This window comes from Melospiza georgiana, chromosome 15 (assembly GCF_028018845.1).
Source record: "Melospiza georgiana isolate bMelGeo1 chromosome 15, bMelGeo1.pri, whole genome shotgun sequence".
NCBI classification, from domain to species: Eukaryota; Metazoa; Chordata; class Aves; order Passeriformes; family Passerellidae; genus Melospiza; species Melospiza georgiana.
This window is the reverse complement of record NC_080444.1, coordinates 8,278,684-8,301,085: the sequence shown is the minus strand read 5'-3', so window position 1 is coordinate 8,301,085 and position 22,402 is coordinate 8,278,684. Positions and strand designations below refer to the sequence as shown.

The 22,402-nt window shown below is 38.2% G+C and overlaps 1 protein-coding gene across 1 annotated transcript in view; it reads left to right on the top strand.

The window, feature by feature from the left end:
* SPOCK1 (SPARC (osteonectin), cwcv and kazal like domains proteoglycan 1) overlaps positions 1-22,402 on the top strand; it is a 263,977-nt gene that overhangs the window by 204,408 nt on the left and 37,167 nt on the right. Inside the window, exon 6 of the mRNA XM_058034519.1 lies at positions 4,651-4,765. Within this exon, the coding sequence (XP_057890502.1) occupies positions 4,651-4,765 (115 nt within the window). The remainder of the gene's footprint in view (positions 1-4,650; positions 4,766-22,402) is intronic.

Below are 22,402 nucleotides of genomic sequence, written 5' to 3'. Positions count from 1 at the left end.
TTATTCCACCACTGGTATGCATGCATAACTCCCATTAATATCAACACCAACTATGTATTCTCATAAGGAGAACATAGCTCCTAATTAGAGCTCCAGGATTTTAAGATATCTTTGTACAGCTTTTATTGCAAAGATTAAGTGTGCTCGCCTGGTAGCTGTTGTAAGAAGAAAAAAAATGGTGTTTTTATTATAATTTTTTTTTCCACCAGTCTCCCTTTAATTTTTGTTGCAGTAGCACAAGCCAATCCCATCCTGGAGCAGTGCATGTGCAGGGCAGGGGGCCTGGCAGTGGGGAGCTGTGCTCTGTGAGCAGAAGGGTGCCCAGAGAAATGAGATGAGTGCAGCAGCCACCAAGTGTTGGTCTGGCCATGGAACAGCCCCTAATGGCACCAGACACCTGCCCAAGTGGCCAGTCCTGGGGACAGAGCTCGGCCCATATTTTCAGTGCCCACTGAGGTGCTGTGTCCCAGGGCACAGGACAGGGGGGCTCTGGTTTGCAGAGCAGCAAAAAGGCAGCAGAACCCAGGGCAGGGAGGGGAAGTGCTCAGGGACCACACAGCCCTGTCCTCAGCCCAGAATCTGAGACTTACCTCCAGACTTCGCATTAGTGTCTGATTTTTTAATGAACACGAATTCATGTGATTGACTGCTGTCTCTCAATCCTTATTTCAGGATTTCAGATTTTACAGAGCCTGAAAAGTTTGGAGAATTCCCATTAAAACTTATTATATATGTTCAGCAATGGGAGTGCACCGTCTGACATTTCTTTTGGGATTTGTAGAAGAGATACTGAACCATTTTATTGTGACGGTTTTTTTTTAAAAAACACACTTGATCTGAGTGTGTTCCAAATACTGTATTTTGTTTTCCATCTGATGAAAACTGGAAGGAGAGGCTTATAAAGAAAATGGTGATAAGAGTCCCAGCTAAGGAAGCAATGGCAAGCACAGCTCTAAAGCTTGTAAACAAACAACCCCTCTCAAAGGGGTGTCTGAATTCCAATGGATTCTAATTATCTGCTAAGACAGATAGGTAGGGAACACTACTGATATCAAGAAACTCTGGACTAAAAATATATACATGCTATAATTTTAGGAAATTTTAGCTTCTGCCTGTGGCAGCCACTGGGTAAAAGATAAGGTAGAAAATAATGAGCTTTTGTTATTTGTATGTGTAGTTTCAAAGAGACATATTGTGAGTGAACAAAAGATGCACCATAAAACAAACTGCCCTGAAATCATTCTTGGTGAAAATGTAAAAAGCTGTAGGGTGATAAAAATGCAGTGTCTTCCAGGCAAGAGCACTGTTCAACAACAGGTTTAGAGACACTGCCATTAATATGATGTAATATCACAGGATTTTTATGCTAATTAGTATACTATAAAATTTAACCTCCTGTTTCAGTGCTCACTCTTCCTCAAATGAGACTTCATGTTTATCTTTGTCATGTATATTGTCTGCTAATTCCTAATACCCTCCTGGTTAATTCACATTAAATTAACGATAGAAGCAACAGAAGTTTGGAACCTAGCACTTACTCCTGTGTTAGCATGACTACAAGAAATTTTCAGTTATTGATTTTTGGCTTGTGAATCAATCACACAAAATGTCCCAGGCCCCCTGGGCCGTCCTGTTACATCTCAATCACTCTGCTTTGCCACTGAAAGGTGCCATCAGGGCTGGGATGTGCTGCTGTGCCTGGCTGTGTTATAAGCAAATCCATGAGCTGCTTGTGTCAGGGTGCAAAGCTCTTCACAGCATTAATGCACTGGGCTGTACAAGCTATCCATGAACACATTCAGTGGTCAAATACACACCCTTGCAGAAAAGATCACAGGAACTTATTCCACAGGATTACTTATTTGCAGGTTAGATGAAAACCTGACTGCCAGAAGTTGAAAGCCAGAATAAAGGCAGAGATTCACTGTTTTATTATATCATTAAAAAAAAAAAATCTAGATTCTCCTCTAGTAGGGACTGGAGGCTGGAGACTAACAGACAAGAATAAAATAGCTAGGAATAAATTTTATGTAGCTATTTCCTTTCTCCCTCAAATGTGAATGCTTATGCAAAACACATTGCTGTAGATTCACTGACAATAAAGAGGGAATCATTATATGAGTAGTGGATTCTCAGGGGAACACTTTAACCAAAACACACTCTGCAGTAATTTCCCACATCTTCGTTGAATAAATTAATTTATGAATTTTCCATGAATATGTTCAACCATTTCTCCCCTCATATACTTTATTGATCTCCATATACATTTAGCAACAAATAACAGAGCTGCTTTTCCATTTGCAGTAAAATAGTTTAGAGATGTTTATGTGGGCCTTGGGGTTCAGAGTAAACAAATGCAGTTCACACACCAGGGAGGCTGCAGAAAAATACAAAGCTTGCACAACCTAGGGAGCTCTACTAGAGCAGCTCAGCAGAGAGTTGAGGCATTTCCAATCATATCAGTGGCAAAATGAGTCCCCTGAAATGAGAGGGACTGGCCCCAAACTGTGGGGCTGCTCCCACGGAATCCTGTGCACAATCACTGCAAGGAGCTTTGTGACTCATGTCTGCAAAATGTATAATGTCCCTTTGGTGTGAAAGACTGAGAGTGTTTCCAAGCACAGTGTATCATTTTATTGTCCATGGTCTGGAGAAAGCCAGTAGGCTCCTTATATGCTGTAGATCCAGTGGCAGAATAATCCAAAAAGTCATTATTGCTCCACAAGACATCCTCTGTGGCCACTCTGCCTCTGAATATCACTTAGTGAGGCTTAGGCAAAGTCATTAAATCCAAAGTTGAGCCACTTGTGTAGGTTGTTACAGTGAGTAAGCACACCATCACATGCAAAGTAAGAGATCTCCATCTTTTCCTTTAGGGAAGGAATAAAGAGCTACATACAGTGATTAGGTGTTGAAAAGTAGTTAGTATTGTCCTAATTTAATATTTAAAATGACAGAATTCTTCAATCTTCATCCCCCAACACCAAACATCCCAAAGAAGCACGGTGGGAGTCTCGTGTGGTTAATCATGGGTGTAATCTTACTCACATGTGATTAATGACTGCAGCATTGTGATCTTCAAGCTGGGCTCTCCTCCTTGCCCTCAGTCAATACAAACCATTTAAGCAGCTTCTTTTTTTGGTTTGTGTTTAGCTTTTTGGGTGTCATTTTTATCAATTGTCTGGATAGCTGAGGAAAAACTTGCCTTGATGTTTCTAAGTATAAAGTTCTTCCTTTCTTAACTGCATAGGCTTGAAATAGGCTGGTGCTATCTTAAAGGTTGGTATTTGAAGTATAATTGCTAATGCTTAGATACATAATTTACATTTATTATGCATAATAAAATATGTAAGTAATTGATGTTCTGTAAGGGATTAAATGATCAACTCCAGCTGCAGGAAGAAGATTTATAGTAACACATTGACTATCAAAATATGCTGCAGAAAGTCATTGCCTTCAGGAGTGCACTCAGTGTTGTCCTTTCTCCTGTTCTCCTTTCCTTCTGATGTGCTCTCTCTTGTCTTTGTGCTCTGAGCAAAGTGTATTTATGGAGCAAACAGTTGAAAAATAAGTACATATATTCCCTTTAGTCTTGGGAGAAATTGGTGCAAAGTACAAGCTAAGCTTGCACACTTACAAGCTTGTGTGTGGCCCTGCATTTTCTAAATGAGAAGGGCAGGACATCACAGAGAGCACAGAATCACCCTGATGCATTGAAGCCGAGGATGGTGGGGGGATAATGTCAACAGAATGGGATGTAGGCACAGCACAATGGTCCCCTGCTGCTAGATTAAAGCTTGGGCCACCAAGCTTCTAACAAAAATAAACCCAGGCAAAGCCAAGGTATTTGCAGTACTTTCAAAGCAGGAGGTGTTTATCTTGTAACAACATCCATTCTCTTGGCTCCCCCTGTACCAGAATTGCAGAGGATGGTGCTGTGGGTTTCAGCAGTGGCTGCTGCCCAGTGAGCTCCAGTTGCCCACTGCATCCTCCATGGTAACACCATGGTCCAGGCTCTGTGTCCTTCAGCTGTGTCAAAACACATCCTGTCCCACTGAGTAAGAATGGTGGCCTGCTTTTAAATGAATCATAATCTTCAATAAAACTCAGATCAAAGGGATTTTGCAGCCCTGGATTCCCATTTTCCTTGGCAGGGGGCAATCCCTGCAGGGAGGAGTTCCAGCCTGGGCACAACAGGCAGCACTCCCCTGTGTATCAAAAGTCCTTGGATTCTGGTCTTGTAAAAGCAGGACTTGAAGAAGACAAAAAATAGAGCTGAATTTGGTTCCCTAGGTATCAAGCCAAAGGGAACATTTGTGTTTCTTTCACTTCATTTTATTACTGCATTAGTCCAATGTCCAGCCACTGGTGCTGCTGGGCACAGAATGGGGAAATACCCATGGGGCAGTCACTGAGCAAAGGGCAATTACACAGGCACAAAGCTCTTGGAGGAAAGTCAGAACTAAAATGTAGGTAATGAAAACAAGAAGGACTCGGAATAGTCAGTGTTATCTTATACAAGTATTTGCAGTAGAGACTGAAGTTTTGCAATCTATCCAATTACTGATAACACAATTTCTCATTTAATCGACAGCTGCTATTTTATAACTTGTCCTAAATAGTATCCTTGCTCTTTTTTTATGCTTGTAGTGCAAGATGGAGTTCCATGCCTGTACTTCTGGCAAAGCCATCACAGCTCGATGTGAAGGGCCCTGCCCCTGCCTGCCAGGACCTGAAAGTTTAAAACACAAGACAGAGAAAACTGGTAAGTTGAACTGTTAATGAAATCATGGCAGATGATTTGGCTCCTGCTGTGTTCTTATAAAAATGTAAGAAAGACTTTTCTTAACTGGCATCTTTTCTATGTAAGGCATTCTGAGAAAAAGGTATGGTACAACTAATCATTTTTTAAACAGGTAGTGCTTCCAAACACTTTAATTGCTGCAAAGCTAACTCCTACTTGAGAGAGTATCATAGGAAAACTAAATCCTGGCTAATCAAATGAAATATTTTAAATGCAAATATTTCAAATGGAAACATTGAAAAATTGTAAAAGAAAGTAGAAAAGGAAATATACTTCAGGCCTCCATTTACTTTCTAGAACAAGTGTTACTCCAGCCTACAGTTTGAAAATTCAGGTTTAGTATCATTTTTCGAAAATTGCAGACATTTTTCTGCACAGCTCTCAAACTTTGACCAAGTGTTGTAGATGGCAGTGTTCTGAAATCAATATATAACTGTACTATCGCTTTGTGTGGCTTGAGTCTTTTAGTTACAGAATGCCCACTGATAAATTGCCTTATTCATATTTTCTATTTCTTGTAGTCCTTATCAGGCTACAAGAAATATTTCTTTTTCTCTGCCCTTTCTATTTCTTTGCCCTTATCAGAAGGAGTATCAGATTAATAAATCTTCAGTGACATTTCAAGCTTACAATTTCATTCACACAAGAGAAAAAAGATTCTAATAACCCTTATCTTGATAAATGCAATTTGACAGGGTATATGTATTCTGAAACCCAGGCTTTTGTTTTGCCTGACTCAAACTTTAACTCCAGCCAACAAAGCATTAATTTAATGAATTGGGTGATCTGCAGAGCAACTTTCCTGAGGGCTTTTCAAGAGGCCAGACTTGAACTAGCAATGCTCCTGCCATTGCCCTGGTGACAAGGATATTATTATTATTATTATTATTATTATTATTATTATTATTATTATTATTATTATTATTATTATTATTATTACTACTACTACTACTACTACTACTACTATTACTATTACTATTATATTACTATTATTAATGTTGGTTATGTGGTATCTTAGTGCTTTCTCACGTGTTCACACAAAATTATTTTATTTTCTTATATACTACAATAATATCATTAATATTGCTGAATTAGCCTAAAGATCAGTAGTTTGATTTCTCACATAAAACTCTGAAAAAACTCTGCAGACCATTGGGATTCATTTTTGCTCCTCATTTAGTTGCCAGGTTTGTGAAGTGTAATGTTAAGTAGAAAATGATTGAGAGCTAAATCTCATGCCTTATACAGACATGCCAATGGAAAAATACTAAGGAGAATAACAGTGCAAATGCTTCCAGCAAAATGGAAATGCAGCTCTTCAAGCTCACATATCAACATTTTTATGCCTATTACACAACAAGGTTAAACATATGTGGTTGTGAACTTGCAGTTTGAAGAAAGTTTGCATTAATCATTACACATTCATTGAACCATATTCAAATATTATTCCATGATAAATTACTTTCAGAAATTAAAAATTTAAAGGAACATTTAATTTCCAAAGTAGTGTAATTCTAAATGTCATGACCTTTTTTTTATACGCTTGTGAATAAAATTGGCAGCAGCATCAAAGGAAAGCAATGTAAGTGTATGTGCTCAGAGGTAACAATGGGCTGTGGTGTCTGACTCTTATTCCTTCCTCCTCCCTGAGCTGCTTCGAAAACATCCCAGCTTTGAGGATGAAAATGAAGACTAATAATCATGTTAAAAATTGGAATTCCTTTTGCAATGCTAACTGCTGCTATGGAGACATTAATAAAATAGCACGAATGCAAGCAAAAGAAAACTACACCAGAATTATTACCTTTAATGGCAAGTAACAACAATAAAATCTTTCTACCATAAAGTTAAATCTTTGAGGAGATGGCAGGATCATGTTCTTCATTTTCATTAATGGAATTTTGAATCAGTGTCTGAGAGGTAGAAAACAGGTCTCTGTGAAGGTACTAATGGAAGATTTTGGCAAAGAAGACAAGCCCTAATGCTTTTACTTTTTGCTGTTTTAAGCCATTTAGATTCCTTTGATTTATCCAAACACTTGATATGCTTCATAAGTCACAGCAGCATCCCAGATTTACAATATGCTTCTATGATAGCTGCTGATTTTCAACTTGGCTACCCAGAGACAGAGGTTGAGCTGTAAACTGCCCTGAGGTTAGCTGCCCTTCCAGAGTGTGTATGCCCTCTGATTTAGTACTGTAAAATGAATAAGGCTATAATTTCAACAAAAGTAAAGGACTAGAAACTCTAGTGATTTCTGTCTCTCAGTGACAGAAATTATTTAAAGCACAGAACCTTGTCTGCTGGTGGTTCTCAGGTACCTCTTTGCGATAGAAAGTTGAGTCCTCATCAACTTATTTTTAGACCAAAAGAAGCTTCCAAAAAACCCACCCTAAATAAGTTCAGATAAGAAACAAACTGTTTCAGTTCTTCAGAAGCTCCTGGCAAGTGGAGAGATTCTTGCCTTGAATGTGCTGTTCATTCTATCAAAACACCAACGCAGTGCAATGGCTGGGCTGTCTCTGGCAGGTGTGAATTTGTGGTTGCAATAATATGGTTCTGTCAGCTTCTCCCATTGCTCTGTGACTGCTGTTTGGTCTCTGTTAGTGGTGGAGGTGCTCAGGCAGGGTGGTAAATGTTTAACAGCCTGTCAGGGCTCTGTCTGACCATACCCTTTCTGTGCTTTCAAAGTGCTGTGCTCCCAGCACACCAGACTTCATTTGTTGCCATCAGGGTTGCAGAGCCACTGGAGCATGAGTGGATGCAGTAATTTAAAGTAGGTTTATCCCTGTCTGTGCATTATGTGCTTCTGACCTTGCAGAAATGCCCAAGGCAACTTCTGAGGAAATTTTATTATCTTGATAAGGGGAATATAAAGTCAATAGGCAGAAGGAAATATATTCAAATATGCCAAGTGTTGTTTAAATTTCTAAGGAGAATCAAGGGAACATTTTTAAGTTGCAGAATAGGTCTTGGCAAGCTTGATCAAGAATCTACACTGTTTAGGGTATGAATTGTAGCATTTAACTACCAGCCCTATTGGGTGTGATGGATGAGAAGGTGTAATGTTCCTTTCCTATATAAAAAGAGCACTCAGTGCATGAAATTCATTGGAAGAAACCACAGTCTTGTTTCCCAAATGAGTTGTATTACTTCTTGTGTCTGAATGACTGACAACTAAAAAATTTAAAGTCCTGAAATCCACTTTCAGCAAATATTTCAGCTTCAAATTGCTGTTCACAGATTTTCATCATTGCAGAGTAGATAATTTTAAAGTTTATGAAGATGAAGTATGAGTCATGAACATGGTTGATTTGAAATTGGTGCAGATTTGTCAGGAAATGTTTCCTTTTGTGGCTTTAGCTTTGAAAAAAGGCTCCTTCTGACACTGCATTTCCAGGTAGATTTCTAAGTTACTTATTTGAGTTGCGAACTCTGGGAATGATAAAAGAAAAGCATTCCAAAATTAAGGTTTCAAAGCTTTAGTATGCCTCATGAAAACCAGGTGGGTTTTTTCCTCTGGAATTCATCAGTAAATAGTAGGTTTGTTAGCTCTAAACTATGTAGGATCTGATATTTTTGCTCCAAAATTTTCTGTGTGAATACTTCAATTCAGTTTTTTAATGTTACATGATGAAGTGAACTTACTCAAGCAAATCTCAGTTATGTAGTTTCTGTAAATAATAATTACTATTACCAATACAATTTTCCTTGCTTGCAAGCTTTTACACAAGCAGATCAGTCTTAATGCCAAAAGCATGGAAAAGCATCCCCAAAGCATGAAAGATTCACTTTTTTTCACCTCTTCAAGATACTGTTTGTGAGTAGCAAAGTAAGTGACTGCACCCAATTAATATTTGATTAAAGAAAGTCAGGAAACAGGCAAGGACAGATCCCTCTGCTCCCCATGGATGGCTGTTGGTGTCACCCACTCCTTGTGGAAGCAAAAGCCAATAGCTCCAAGACTGAGTCAGTCAAAAATCCAGCTCTTGCAAGCATCAGAAGAAAGAGCAGAGCAGTGGTGGCTGAGGGCTGTTCTGCTGCTTGACCTCACATGAATCCTCCTTTTGTGCACTGGACAAAAGCAAGAGCTGGTGGGGGAAAGGCCAGATATAGAATTAATGTAGTGTTTATTCCTGTTCCCAAATACAACTGACTGTGTGTATAATTGGACAACACATAATGTGAATTGCAAACTTTATCATTGAATAACCAAGTCTAAATTTCTCTTGCACCAGTATATGAGCAGCATATTGGAGCATGTAGGTGCAAACAGCCAAAATGGTAGGATTTAAGAGCTCAAAGCTCTGTTAAAGAGGAATATAGAGAGATTTCAAACATCAAATCTAAAATCGCTTTTCAACTTGAGCAAATACTATTGGATTTTTCACCACCATTCAATATTCCCATACTGATGTTCTGAATTATATTTACAAAGTATTCATACAATGGAAATTAAAAGCAAATTTTCAGGTTTCTGTGTTTTCCATCATAATTGTGTCCTAAAGGAAAATCAGCCAAAAAAACTTGGTTAGGCCTGAGAGTAAATTTTGGTTTGGATCTGTGATGCCCTAAAGCTTTTTTACCCAGGAATATGAATTAAAATATTTTTTGTGCTTTCAGCATTTGTGCACAGAAAGCACCCAGGTGCTTTGTGAAGGCTGCTTTGACATGAACTTGAAAAGGAGGCAGAAGTGTCCCCTGTAGAAATGTTGTGTTTTGATCTGGCTCTAAAGGTTTGGAACTTGGCGCAAAAGCATTGATTGCAGCAGGCCCCAGACAGATAACAAGTTAAGGATGATACCATCCATTGACTAGCTGTCACTTTTTGGCATGATCTTCTATGGATTTGATCAAATTATAGCAGGCTCCAAAATACAGCAGACAACATCTGCTTTAGAGGCAGCACTGACAGAAGGGAGGAGCAGGCAGCACTTTGCTGCTCTCAGGTGCTTGCTGAGAGGATGCTGAGTGCAGTAGCAACATCCCTGTCAGCAGGATTTGCCCTTTTGGTAAATGCATCTCTTTAACAGGCTCTCATGGCAAGAGAATCACGTTGGGCCAAAATTCCTGACATAATTTTCAAGGCTGAACCAGGACATGAGACATAATTCCTCATCATTGCTAAATAAGGACTAATCCCAGATGGCAGCAGGAGACAGGAACTGCATAAAAATAACTGTGTTGTGGTGTAATTATATTAAAAACAGTAGGGTATTCTTTTCAATCCTTTTGAAATCTTTGCAGAGAGAACTTTTAAGGCTGTGTTAAATCCCTGGCATCTCTCTGAGGCTGAGTCAAGTCTTATGTTTTCTAAAGCTTTTATAGCAGTTCATTTACCCAGGCTTAGCAGTAAATACAGGTTTCACCCCTTCCCCTGGAGTGGTCACCTGCTAAAATAGAAACAATATTGAAAAAATTGATTTGGTGGGTCTCATCCATGTAACCAGTAGCTGTGGATTTCTCAGTTCCACGTTAAATTTGATACAGAATCCAAATCTAAAAGGGCCACAGGTCCCAAGGGCAGTGTGGACATCAACTGGATCACTGACCCTGCAGACAACTTCCTACCTGGACACACAAAGGATACAGGATCCCAAAGGATACTGGGATGCATAAACCCTCAAAACCAAAGAAAGCACACTGAGACAGCTCAATGGTTGTTGGTTTCATAAACAGCATTAAAAAAAAAAAAAAGTTTAAATGGCTATTGATTTCCTTTTCTGGCATAAATAAAAGGTTAGAAAATGACAGACACAGTAAACACTTTGTGTCAGCAAGTAACAATAATTTTCAGACAAGAAGTAATTTGATTTTGGATTGCCAACAAAAAACTATTGAAGTGGCACACTGTGTTAATAGAAACACCATCTAGTAACAGCAGGTGTTTGTGTGCTGATAATGATAATTAGAGCACTAAAATTTCTCTCATCATAAACAAAATCAAATAAATAAGACTGGTTCCATATAGCTTTTTCTCATGGATATTGATTTATGCATTGTTGGGAATATTTCCCTAACATTTATTCCAAGAAGTTTGAAAAATCTCTGGAAACCTGACAATGAAATAAATTATAGTGCTTATCATTGTGGTGTTAAAGGTAAAACATCCCAGTGTGAGGGGGAAAAAAAAAAGCCCCAAACCTTTTCAGTAAAACACAGAGGAAAATAAGACTTAGGATGTTTCAAATACATATTTTTCCAGTTTCTGGGTTGTTTGGGTTTTTTCCTTTTGCTATCTTGAGGACTAAATTCCATCTTTAGTGATTCCAGTATAAATCTGGAATAGTTCCATCAACAGTGTTGAGCTAGTTACTTTGGGTTAAGTTATTCTGAGTCTATAGAGGTATAAATGAGTATAGCCTAGAGATTAATTGATCTTTCCAGACAGGTTGTAACTTTTTATGCAGCATTGTGGCAAATTAGTTCTTGGTTTTTTCAATTTCTAATTCTTTATTAATGCAGAAGAAGGAAGATGGCATTTGTGATATCACCACCTCATTCCAAATATATATCCTTGCATATTTTATAGCTTCCAATGACCCAACAGGGACCTTTCTACATTAATTTGCCTCTGAAGAATTGCATTTTTTTGTAATTCAGTTTAATGGAATGCATGTAAATCAAAAAATAATATTATCTGTTTTCTCTGAAGTAGCTGTCTTAGATGTGGACTAGAATGAGAATCTTTACTAAATTACTAAAATCTGAATGATTTGGCTCAAGCCCATCTCTGTCAAATAGGAGTCCAACATGCACACAAAAACACTAAAATATCCTGCAACACAAAAATATAAATGATGGAGAAGCTTCTAGGCAACCACCATAGATTTTTATGCCCCAAATATTAAAATATCAATCTTTCAACATTTTTTTCAGATTCAGGGTCAAACTCTGAAAACTGGATTGGTCACTCAAAATTGAAGTTTGACCTTCCCTGCAGGTTTCCTGATGCAGCCTCTTTGGAGCAGTCCTTGGCATTAGCTTGGACAGTCAAATCTCAAATTTGGAGCTGCATTATAAATTCTTTGACCCTACAAGCATTCAGACAAGCTTTTATAATATTTCTAATTAATAATAACATACAGAGTGGTTAAGATTATGTCTAAGCAATCTGTTTACTCTGTGCTGATTTTCAAACTTGGTCTGAACTACATTTCTATAATATTGTATTCCAATTTCATTAATAGTTTAGAAGGCTGTGTTTATAGGGAAACATTTTCTTTTATGAGACTATACAATGATATCACTATGTGTTTGGATTGAATAATTTATAGTCTTAGCTCCATCTTGCTTGTCTGAAGGTGATTTTACTATCACTGTGACCCATTTTTCTATTTGTTTACAAAGATAGTTGGGGTTCAGGTGTTATCAGGCACAGACTACAGTCAGAAATTGTCCAAATTTTAAGTATAGTGTGTAGCAGCAAGTACTTGCTTATCAGGGAATCCCTGTCAGCAGGAAAAATGAAAACTGGGTAAAATAAAATCATGTCACTGTCATTCCAGACAGCAAGATGCATGTTACAAATGCCTCGTTGATCATTCATGACTGAAATTCAGATTTAAGCTCTCAGTTCTTGAAAAGGTTTCAGATGTCCATGGAGAGTTAAGGATGCAAAAGGAAAAGCAAAAGGGATACCATCTTTTGAAAATCCTGGTTGAGATCACTAGAATTAGGCTTCATTTGGGACTGTGAAGTGACAACAAAATATCCATATTTCTCTCTTTATCATGATTTTCCCAACACTTCTGGTTCATGGTTGTTTATCTCTGTAATAACTCGATGTGAAAAAGCAATGCCCACGTATTTCTCAAGTGTGTTGCATCCTCTGGTAATGTTATACAATAACATTCAGGTGTGGCTAAAAAAATAGTTATATAAAGAAAGAGGTGCCTCATTCTGGTTTGTTGTTCTCACAAAGGGATTAATTAGCTCCTGCCTGAGCTGTTTGGTTGAAATGAAATCCAGCAAAAACCAGAAATAACTTTGGAACTGCAGGATCTCCTGTTTTCGGGATGGGACCAAACAAAAACAAACAAAACTTGGGTTTTATGCATGGAAAACTCAAGGTCTGCAAACCATCCCTGTGAATTCAGTATTTTCCATAGGCTCTTGGCAGGAAATGTGCTGGAGTGATACCTCAGCACTGGGATATGGGGACAAAGTGCAATGAGATTGGCCTGGGTAAAAAAATCCTTCCCACATCTGCAGTCCTTTCCTCTGAGCCTGATGGGCTGCTGAGGCACTGGGAGAAGCATCTCATATATGAAGTTTCTTATCTCTAAATTAGATTATTAAGTGGGCAATGGAGACTCAGTTTGAGGGAAATTGCCAAAGGCACAAAACTAACCAGTGTTATGAACTATATATCATGCTTCCTTTTCATTTTAAATATTGACACCAGCATTCTGGACATTACAAATAAAAAAATATTTCATAGAAATCTTGATATTGTACATTTGAGATTGGTACATGAAGCTTATATATTAATCATTTTCCTCAATTTAGTAAAATCCCATGAGCAATAAGAAGTTCTGAACAAAAAAAAATACGAGATCAGAATTTTCAGAGTTTTTTTACCAGCAAATATAACTTTTAACTGTTTTGATTTATTTTTTTTAATTGTATGAAGATTATGCTGTATAGTGAATACAGTAAGTGCATTTGAGAATGCTGTTACCCTGAAGGCAATAAATGATTAAAATGGATTTTTCAATAAACAAGCAAGTGGAAGGAATTGTTATCTGTTCAGTTTACATTATGCCAAGAAATTGAGTTGTTTGCAAAAAACACTGGACAGTATTTCACTTTTTTTAAAAAAAAGTTCCTTTTTGTATTTTCAATTGGATGTCCTTGGGAGCTGGCGCAATAGAAATGGGAAGAAGTTCATTAGCACAAAGTGCATAATTATACACTTGGGGTGTAATAATGTGAACATCTGCTTTGTCTAAGTGCTCCTTGGTTAGAAATGTCTGGAGGAGGAGAGGCCTCAGTTGTGCTGCTGGTCACAGAATAACTGTGAGCAGCTCTGGGCTGTGAAAAAGACATTTAAACCTCAGGGATGTCAGGATGGGCATCTCCAGAAATACTGGCAATTCTTGACAGGACATTGGTAAGACTTTGTCTGGGGCTTTTGTGTGTATTTAGGTCAGCAATGCTCTATCAGAGAGAGTTCCAAGATAAAATAAGAGACTGAGTGAGTTTTTCACTGCTTTAGTCTAGAGCTGAGCCATTCCTGTCACAGACTTCTTTGCTCTTGATACAAAAAGCTCATAAAAAGTCCTGTCTCCTAAAAGTTAACTCTACAGCACTCCTGAAAAGATTTGTTAGAGCTACTTTGGAGAAGCTAAAGGGAGAAAGAAGCCTGGTATAGGTATTTAAATGATAATATAAATACAGCTTTAAGTCAATTCTCTCAGTATGCATTAAGTGGAAAAAGAATTATTTTTGCACATAATTTTTTTAGATTTTTTTTCTTGTAGTCATATAGCTTAGGGTGTGAAATGAATGAGGAAAGGGGAAAGACATCTGCTACTTGTAAGGGATTTTGGAAAATGGGAGCTCATGGCAGCACTTCACACTGCCAACGTTCTTGCATTGAAAGGCAACCTTGCAAATGTCTATCCACTCATACCCAGGCTGACTTTCTCTGTCTTTCTTTTCCTCACTCTTTTTTAAGACATGTCTGTTAAACATCACTGGTTTCTATTTTTTCCTTACCATCCCTAACACAGTAAAGGTGATTGAGGTGTTTCTGTTCATGAGCTGCTGTAATTTCCATATGATTTTGCAAGGCTGTGCAAAGGTGATGTGTTACTGCTGAGTCTTGGGACATGAGGCATTTGGCTACATTCTTGTGACAAAGAATTCATAAAACAGAATTTATATGGTGCTTTATGGAACCAGCTGATTAACTGCAGCCCTCAATAAAGGAAAGATGCCATGTGCAATTGAAGTACAGGTATAAAAGAGCTACAATAAAGAAGATGCAAGTGAAAACAATATATTAAGCTCCTGAGAAGCAGATTCATTGTCAGGACTTTGTGTTTCAAAAGAAATTCAGGAGCTGCTGATATGTGGTGCTGTTATTTCATGTGGTACGACAGCACTGTTAAGAGCAAGGCATTGGAAATAAACTCCTCCTGACCTTGGGAAACTGAATTACATTAATGCGGGTTATGTTTTAAACAAGCCTGGACTCGTGTGTCACACTCTAAGAATTAGTGAAGGCCACAAAGTTGCTCCTACATTTAACTTCCTATACAAAGAGATTATTTTCTTATTTTATGGCAAACTGCTACCAGGTTCCAAACACGTTTCTGGTTGGTTCCAAACACGTTTCTGTGTTGGATCCAAACACGTTTTGCTTGGGCATCATTTTTATCAGCAGATGTTACAAGAAGTGCTTCTATTTGTAGATACCTATGCCTTAAGTTTGTAAATAATTCCCAATAATGTTGCAATTATCATTGGAGTTTCAGTTTCTGTAATTGGAAATTTTGCAGATATATGTGAGTTTGAGGTTCTCTGTGGCAGAGTCACTGTGTTTATAAAAGTATTGTAAGGCCAACTTATTTTTACTAATGATAAAGACAGTGCTTCTCTAGCAACTATGATAGTGAAAAATACTGTGGTTTATTTCTCCTGGTGCTTCAAATACCCTGATATGGATTAAATGTGTTACATTTTGGACTGGTGGAATCCCTGAGAAAAGTGTTGCATGAATTTGGACTGAAATGCAGTTATTTTTCAAGTAGATAGTCAAGGGGCAAATTCAGAAGCTCTTTTCACTGGTATGGCAAGGTTCTGAAAGTAGCAAGAAATGTTTTAATTATGAAATAATGGAATGAGAGTTAGCAGTGCAAACTGTGAATATTTTATCGTGTCCTTGCCGAACATCTGTCCTAAAGGCAAGTTAACAAATTGGTTCAGTCTTTCTTAAAAAGCAGCCATAAATGCAAATGTTACATAGTATTATATTATCGCTTAATATTCTCCATGACAGCAAGACAAATTTCAGTCTGCTCGTGTTAGAGCATTATCCTTGGCAACATTTTGACCAGTGTATTTTCTTGCCCTTATTCAGATGCAAGAGAATACCAGTCTCTAAGCTCTTCACAGGCTTTGAGTAATTGCCATTTGTTTTTGTCCTTCACCTCTCTGCTCTTCTGAAAACAGATTGTATTCCACAGCAGGGTTTCAGTGATGAGAGGTAAAGTAAACCGTCCTCTAGCAATTGGATGCTTTGACTTCCTAAAGTCACTGCTGCTTGAAAGAGAAATTGCTTTCCCTTGAGAACATGTGAGCAATAAAAAAAAAAAAAAAAAAAAACAACAAACTGTAGATGAGTTTGTATAAGGGCACATAAAACCCAAATTCCTGGCTGTAGACATTTTTGTGAGGAGCAGAAAAGTGATTCACTTATTACTGGAGTGGCCATTGTATTTGTCTAAGGCATTTTTGAAGTCCAAAGGCTCTTTAAAATGTTTATTTCCCTGGGGAGACAAATGCAGGATTCTGTAGTGCAAGTCAAGTATGCCAGCCTTTAACAAGATTATGAGAGCCTTTTCCATGGGTCTGCAGTGTGAAAAACATCCTTAGCTGTAGGTCACAATGAATGAGAGGAGAAGAAAGTAGCCAGAAGAGATCCAGCCAGCTGGCTGGTTTTATGGGCAGTTTGTTAGACTGGCTGTAAAGGACTGGTTTCAGATTTAGACTGGTGCCTGCAAAGCAGCTGGGTGCACGCATTCTACTGGAAATACTCCTCTTAATCCTCTGGGGCAAAGCAGTTACAGGATTCAATACTTTTAGGAAATTTATTTTAATAGAACAGAATGCCCTGGACCTCTGCAAATGACTTATCCTCCTCCTTATACAAGGCAAAATTCAATTTGCTTTATTTCACAGCTGACTGTTTTGAGTCCATATCCCAGGCTCTGTATCAAGGCTGAAGAGTGGCATTGATGCCACAGTGATAAGTGCTCTGTTAGTGTCTAAACACAGAGATAAGGCTCGAGGACACTCATCAGCTAATTCAAGATAATAAATTAAATAGAAGTGAGTTGTAATTTATGTTGTTAATATGTCTCTTCTCCTGTTAGTAACATGCAAATCTATGCAAAATTATTTGTTTTGCATAAAGAAATGGAATTGGAAGGATGCCACATGGCCTAGCTACAGAAAGTCCTTAACAAATTGCATAATTTTAATATCACTAAACACAGTCTAGGTGCATGGCTATGTTCTCAATTCAGTTCCTCTTGCTGTTGTCAAATACCAACCAACATTCTTGTTGTGGGCACTTTAGCACTTTGTGCCACCAAACCCCTTTACTTGAGTTGTTTATGCTCTTTGCTAATGTTAATGGATTCAGCCTCACATTGCCTTGGGGATTCACATTAATGCACAGGTAAACAAATGCAGACCCAGCTCCTGTGACTCACACACACATCAGGAAACCTCCAGCAGAGGTTTAAAGCTCCAGCTTCAACTGCTGTACTCATCTGATTTCCAAAACAAGAATTACTGTCCTCCACAGAGAAACATTTCAGTTGGATTTCCAGAGGGCTCTTTTCCAGTTTTTTATGTAGACACCTACCTTGCTCCAGGCACTGTTGTGTCATGCACATGCTTTTAATTTCTTTTCAGATTTTGAAGACCAACTTCTCCCTTACTTTATCAAATGGCTGTCTTCTGCCAAGAAGTGTTAAAATAGTTTGTAGAGACCATCTGCCCTCTTGCCAAGCTGGAGTATTGGGTTCTCCACGTGGCTGTGACACTGCAAACTTCTGCACTCACAGCAAAGTTTCTTCTCCTACCTTTCACCATACATTTCTAAATATAATTTAGTAATAGAAGACAGCTTCTTGTAAGGCTCTGTCTGTCCTATGGATAAATCCCATATTTGTTCTCTTTCACTCTCCATTTGATTCTGCAATGACTTTTGTATGTGGTTGTCTCATCTTCTGGCCTTCTTCCCCAAAACCAGTACTCTGCAAATAATTGATTTTTTAGTCTACTGACTGGACTGGAGAGTCAGGATTTAAGGGGGTAATTCTTCATGGTAAAGTAAAAGACCTTTTAAAAAACTCTTTAAAAAATGAAATCTGACAGGTTTTGAAGCAGAGACATCACTTTGAAATGAACAAGCTAAATGTCAGTATTGCGGTGATTCAGCTTGTCAATCCCAATTTGTAAATTATTTTGATAATCTCAAACTAAATTAACTACATTTTCTGCAGCACAGAAACCATATAATAATAATAATAATAATAATAATAATAATAATAATAATAATAATAATAATAATAATAATAATAATAATAATAATAATAATAATAATTCTTTTCTGCCAAGGAGTGCAGTAGCATCTCATTATTTTCTTTTAGCAATGATTTTGCATGTAACTCTGCTTACCATGTAGGCTTTTGAGTTCCTGGTGTACTTCAAAGACACTTTGTCTTTGCATCGGAATTTTAGTTTCTTGTTCATATTTTTGATCTATCTCAGCTCCAAATAGTGAAAAAATCATGGGAAGTTGAAAGAAATTTCTGGAGAATAACAACGGCACATTCTCCCACCATCACAGTGCATTAGGCTAAATGAACCTGGTGTGACCATGCCATATTCTTTCATCCCTTAACATCCTGTCCCTCAGGCATTTGTTCATTTCCCTGGGTCTCAGGAGATGCCCATTAATCCTTCCTGGTTCTGCTCAGGGGGAACGTGCTCACATGGTGCTCAGATGTCCTTGTCACTGGGCTGGAAAGGAGCCAGCACAAGGACAGGAAAGCAAACTTCCATTTCTGTCCTGCACTGGAGTAATTTAAGGATAGTTCATAGTTGCTCTGTGCATTGTCAGTGTTGTGACAGCTTATCCTTCCACATCAAGGAGACATAACCAGCTCCTGCATCACCACATCAGTGATTCAAATTGCTCCTTAAATAGCATTTGCTGGTCTCTGTTGAAGTACATGGTAATCAGTTCCACAAAGCTGCACTGATGATTCTCACGTCTCTGTGCCAGAAATTACTCTTGACCATATTATGAAAGGAAATGAATGGCTTTTTTCACTAAAGTGGTTTGAGTATTTAGCATATATAATATACAGTAAGTGCTATTATCATTACAGAAAACTCATTTTTCTCTGTCTTTTCACAACTGTTTAATTTCAACTAGACTTTACATTTCTCAGTATTCGTGGCTTGTACCATACACATAGGTCTGTAGGTTGTAGGGAATACTTATTTTCTGTGGAGTTCTCCATACAGAAGAGTTGTCAGTTGGAAAATCAGATAGCCAAGATCTCTGCCTGCTGCAAATCCACTGAGCTCCATTAAAGTCAGGGCTGATTTGTATCAGAGGGACCCATCCTGGAGCTTTGATGTCCTCCTCCTTTCAACAGAAATAAAGCCAGCTCTGTAAGAACAAGAGTTTAAAGCAGTTCATACCAATTTGTAGGGATCTACATCACCATTATACATGTTTAGGGTTCTGTAAATGATCTTAAAAAATTAGAATTATGTATAATTTGCTGATATGTTCCCATAGCTACAATAAAGATGTTAACCACTGTTAACATGTAATGTAAGAGAAAACACACTGTTAACAAATGCAGGCTTTATGCATGAATTCAAAGGCTTATTACCATGATTCTCTTCTTATCTCACACCTCAATGTCACCAGCCTGGGAATTATGCAAGGCCATGTTTTCACTTTTTTTGAGAAAAGTGTCTTTTGAAGCTTCCTGAATATGTTTTTAAATACCTCTGATATTTGAAATCATTGTCAAATAATTGTTTAGTTTTGAAAGTACACTTGAAATTGGGAAAGGTTACCAAGTCCATCTTTTAGATAGGATTAATTCAACTCTTTTCTGTATGCAATATGATGTGGTTTTCACTGCATATTTTCTACCATTTGGTCCATGGCAGAATTTTCTCACTCAGTACAGAGTGTTGTTTTGGCCATGTCACATTGCAGGGTATAGAAGCCAACAGTTCCATCATATTTTTCCAAAGCTGCACAGCCCAAGAGGCAGCAAAATTGCAAAGGATGAAGCAAAAACCTCACGTAGGCAGAGCAGTTGATGTGTGCTCTCCTGAAGAATTTAATTCTGGTGCAGTCCCTGCCTCTGATTTCCTTTGCAATGGTGCTCATCTTGCTAAGCCAGATTCTTCACAAAGGGTCATTACCTGCATCTTCTAATTTTCCAGTTTCCTGATTTGAAACCCTGAGGCCTGATTTGCAGAAGTGCTGAGCACTCACAGCTGAAGGGAATGGTCAGTGTGGACCTGTTAATAGTTTTCAAATACTATGGAAAAGCAAGTCCTCAATAGCTGGAACTAGAGAACCAAACATTGACTAGCAATGCCCTTCTTATATTGCTTTTGCTTTGCTTTGTAATTCACATTGCTATATAATAATCCCTATGAATGGTATAGCAGCAGCAAACAGCACTGGTGATTGATTAAACACTTCAGTTTCTCTTCAGAGTTTAATTAATCCTAGCAGCTCTTTATTGCTTTATAGGCTACAAAGCAATAGAGATTATTGCCACTTTAGGAGGGAATAGAGAGGAGCTGCTCTGCGCGATGGTTGTGGCTGTTCCCCTTGCTGAAAGTCTTCCCAGACAAGAGAGCAGAAAGTTAACTTGCTTATGAGTTTTGAATACTTGAAAAACTCTGTTCCCCCATTCTTAGAATGAATAAATAGGATGTGGAGTTAGAGCTTCATAGAGGCTTTGCAGGCAGACTGAGCAGGACCTCTCCCCTGCCCTCACAAAGACCCCTTCCAGCCAGAGCTGCACTTCTCTCTCTGTAATGGGATTCCTTCTAAAATCTCATTAAAGGAGGCTTTTCTCCCTTTTAGGTTTTTGTTGTTGTTATTGTTCATTTCTAAGCACTCTCCTGTAAGAAAAGCACACTATAGAAAATTTTATATCTTTGTACTATGGTGGCCATCATATTTTTTATTAATCGTTTGACATCTCTACTGCCCTTCCCTTCCTTCTCTATATCTGTGAGGGTATTGTGGGGATACATTATCACTCCATGTGACATTTTGTACCCTTTGTCCAGCCCTTCTTAGAATGATTTTTTCTTTCTTTTTTTTTTGCTCCTGACACAGAATTCATTCTAGAGACTGACCTACTTTCTTAGCCTGTCTCCCCATCCCTTTTCCTGGGAGAATTCTTGTGCCTGGCTATGGGACAGTAACTCAGGGCAGCCCCAAAGAGGGAAAAGGAGATGCTCTGGTTTAGAGCAATCCATTCAGGTGATGGGTCATGTCACCCCTGTTTGTCCATGCTCTCCTTGGCTGGATAGGTTGGCTTCACCCTGTTTTCTTTCAGCACTTGCAGTCCCCTCATTTCTTGCATGACCCTGACTCCCTTTGCAGTAAATGCTCCCATTTAAAACAATAACAGGAGAAGATGATTACCTGCCACGTCTTTACTCAGTGCTAGGTTCACTCTTGATTACTTTTAAATTTCATACAAAATGAAAAACCCTAAAACCGTGGTAGCAGGAAGAGAATTAGCACTGGGTCATAATATACTTTTAAGGGTGAAGGGTGGCTAGAGTCCTCCACATCTCCATCAAGAGTAGATTATTTCACACAGCATAAATACATGTGAACTACTGGCGGAATAAAATGAGTGGCTATTACACACCCATCTTCCTCTTTTCCCAAATTCTTTTTGTCACTGACTTAAGAACAGTTATTGTCTGTCATTTCCTTCTTTTCCTGCTTTTTTCTGGGCTGCACAGTAAGAGCACAGAATGTATATATAACCTGCAAGTCACTTGCAGTATGAAGTTAACCTTTTAAAGATTTAGTATTTTGATTATTTACCATTCCACCTGTTCCTCTCAAATTACCAAGACAGCCAAGAAACAGCAGTGACCAGGCAGTCAAACTGCAGAACCATGAAAAGGTCACATTAGAAACTGTATAATGCACTTAGTGCATATTATTCTGCTGTCTCTTAAAGACTTTATGGGGGATTAAAAACTTGCCTCTTGTGACAGAGATCATAATGAGAACTGAAAATGTCACAACATAAATTGATTTTATGTTAATGATTGTAGTAAGAATGAGAAATTATTCAAATACTACTTTTTACACTAAACCTTCTGCTGCAGTGTTGCAGTGTTGTGCTGCTCCAGGTTTTAGCATTCCCAGCATGTTCAGGCTTGGGCTGGGGACTGAGCATTCCCCATGTAGGAGCTGCATTCATCTCACCTCATGCTTGGTACACCTGTAGTTACAGAGGGAACAAAGAGCCTGAATGGGTAAGTTGAAGGAAGCCAAGCCAATATTTTCATCACTGTAAGCCAATCTATCACCAGCACAACTGCTCCTAACTGAGCTTGGAGGTGAAACCCAAGCAAATTAAAATGAAATTTCTCTTGATGTTGGGCTCTCTGGGCAACTTGTTGGTGTCCATGCAGTCTGGCAGTTGAAGAAAACACAATTTTGAATTTAGCTTAGATCATGCTTTAGAATAAAATATAGATGTATGCAGTTTGGGTTCAGGCCTGCATTATTTGCATACTTTTATTACCTACTTTGCTTATTCAGTATTGTATTCT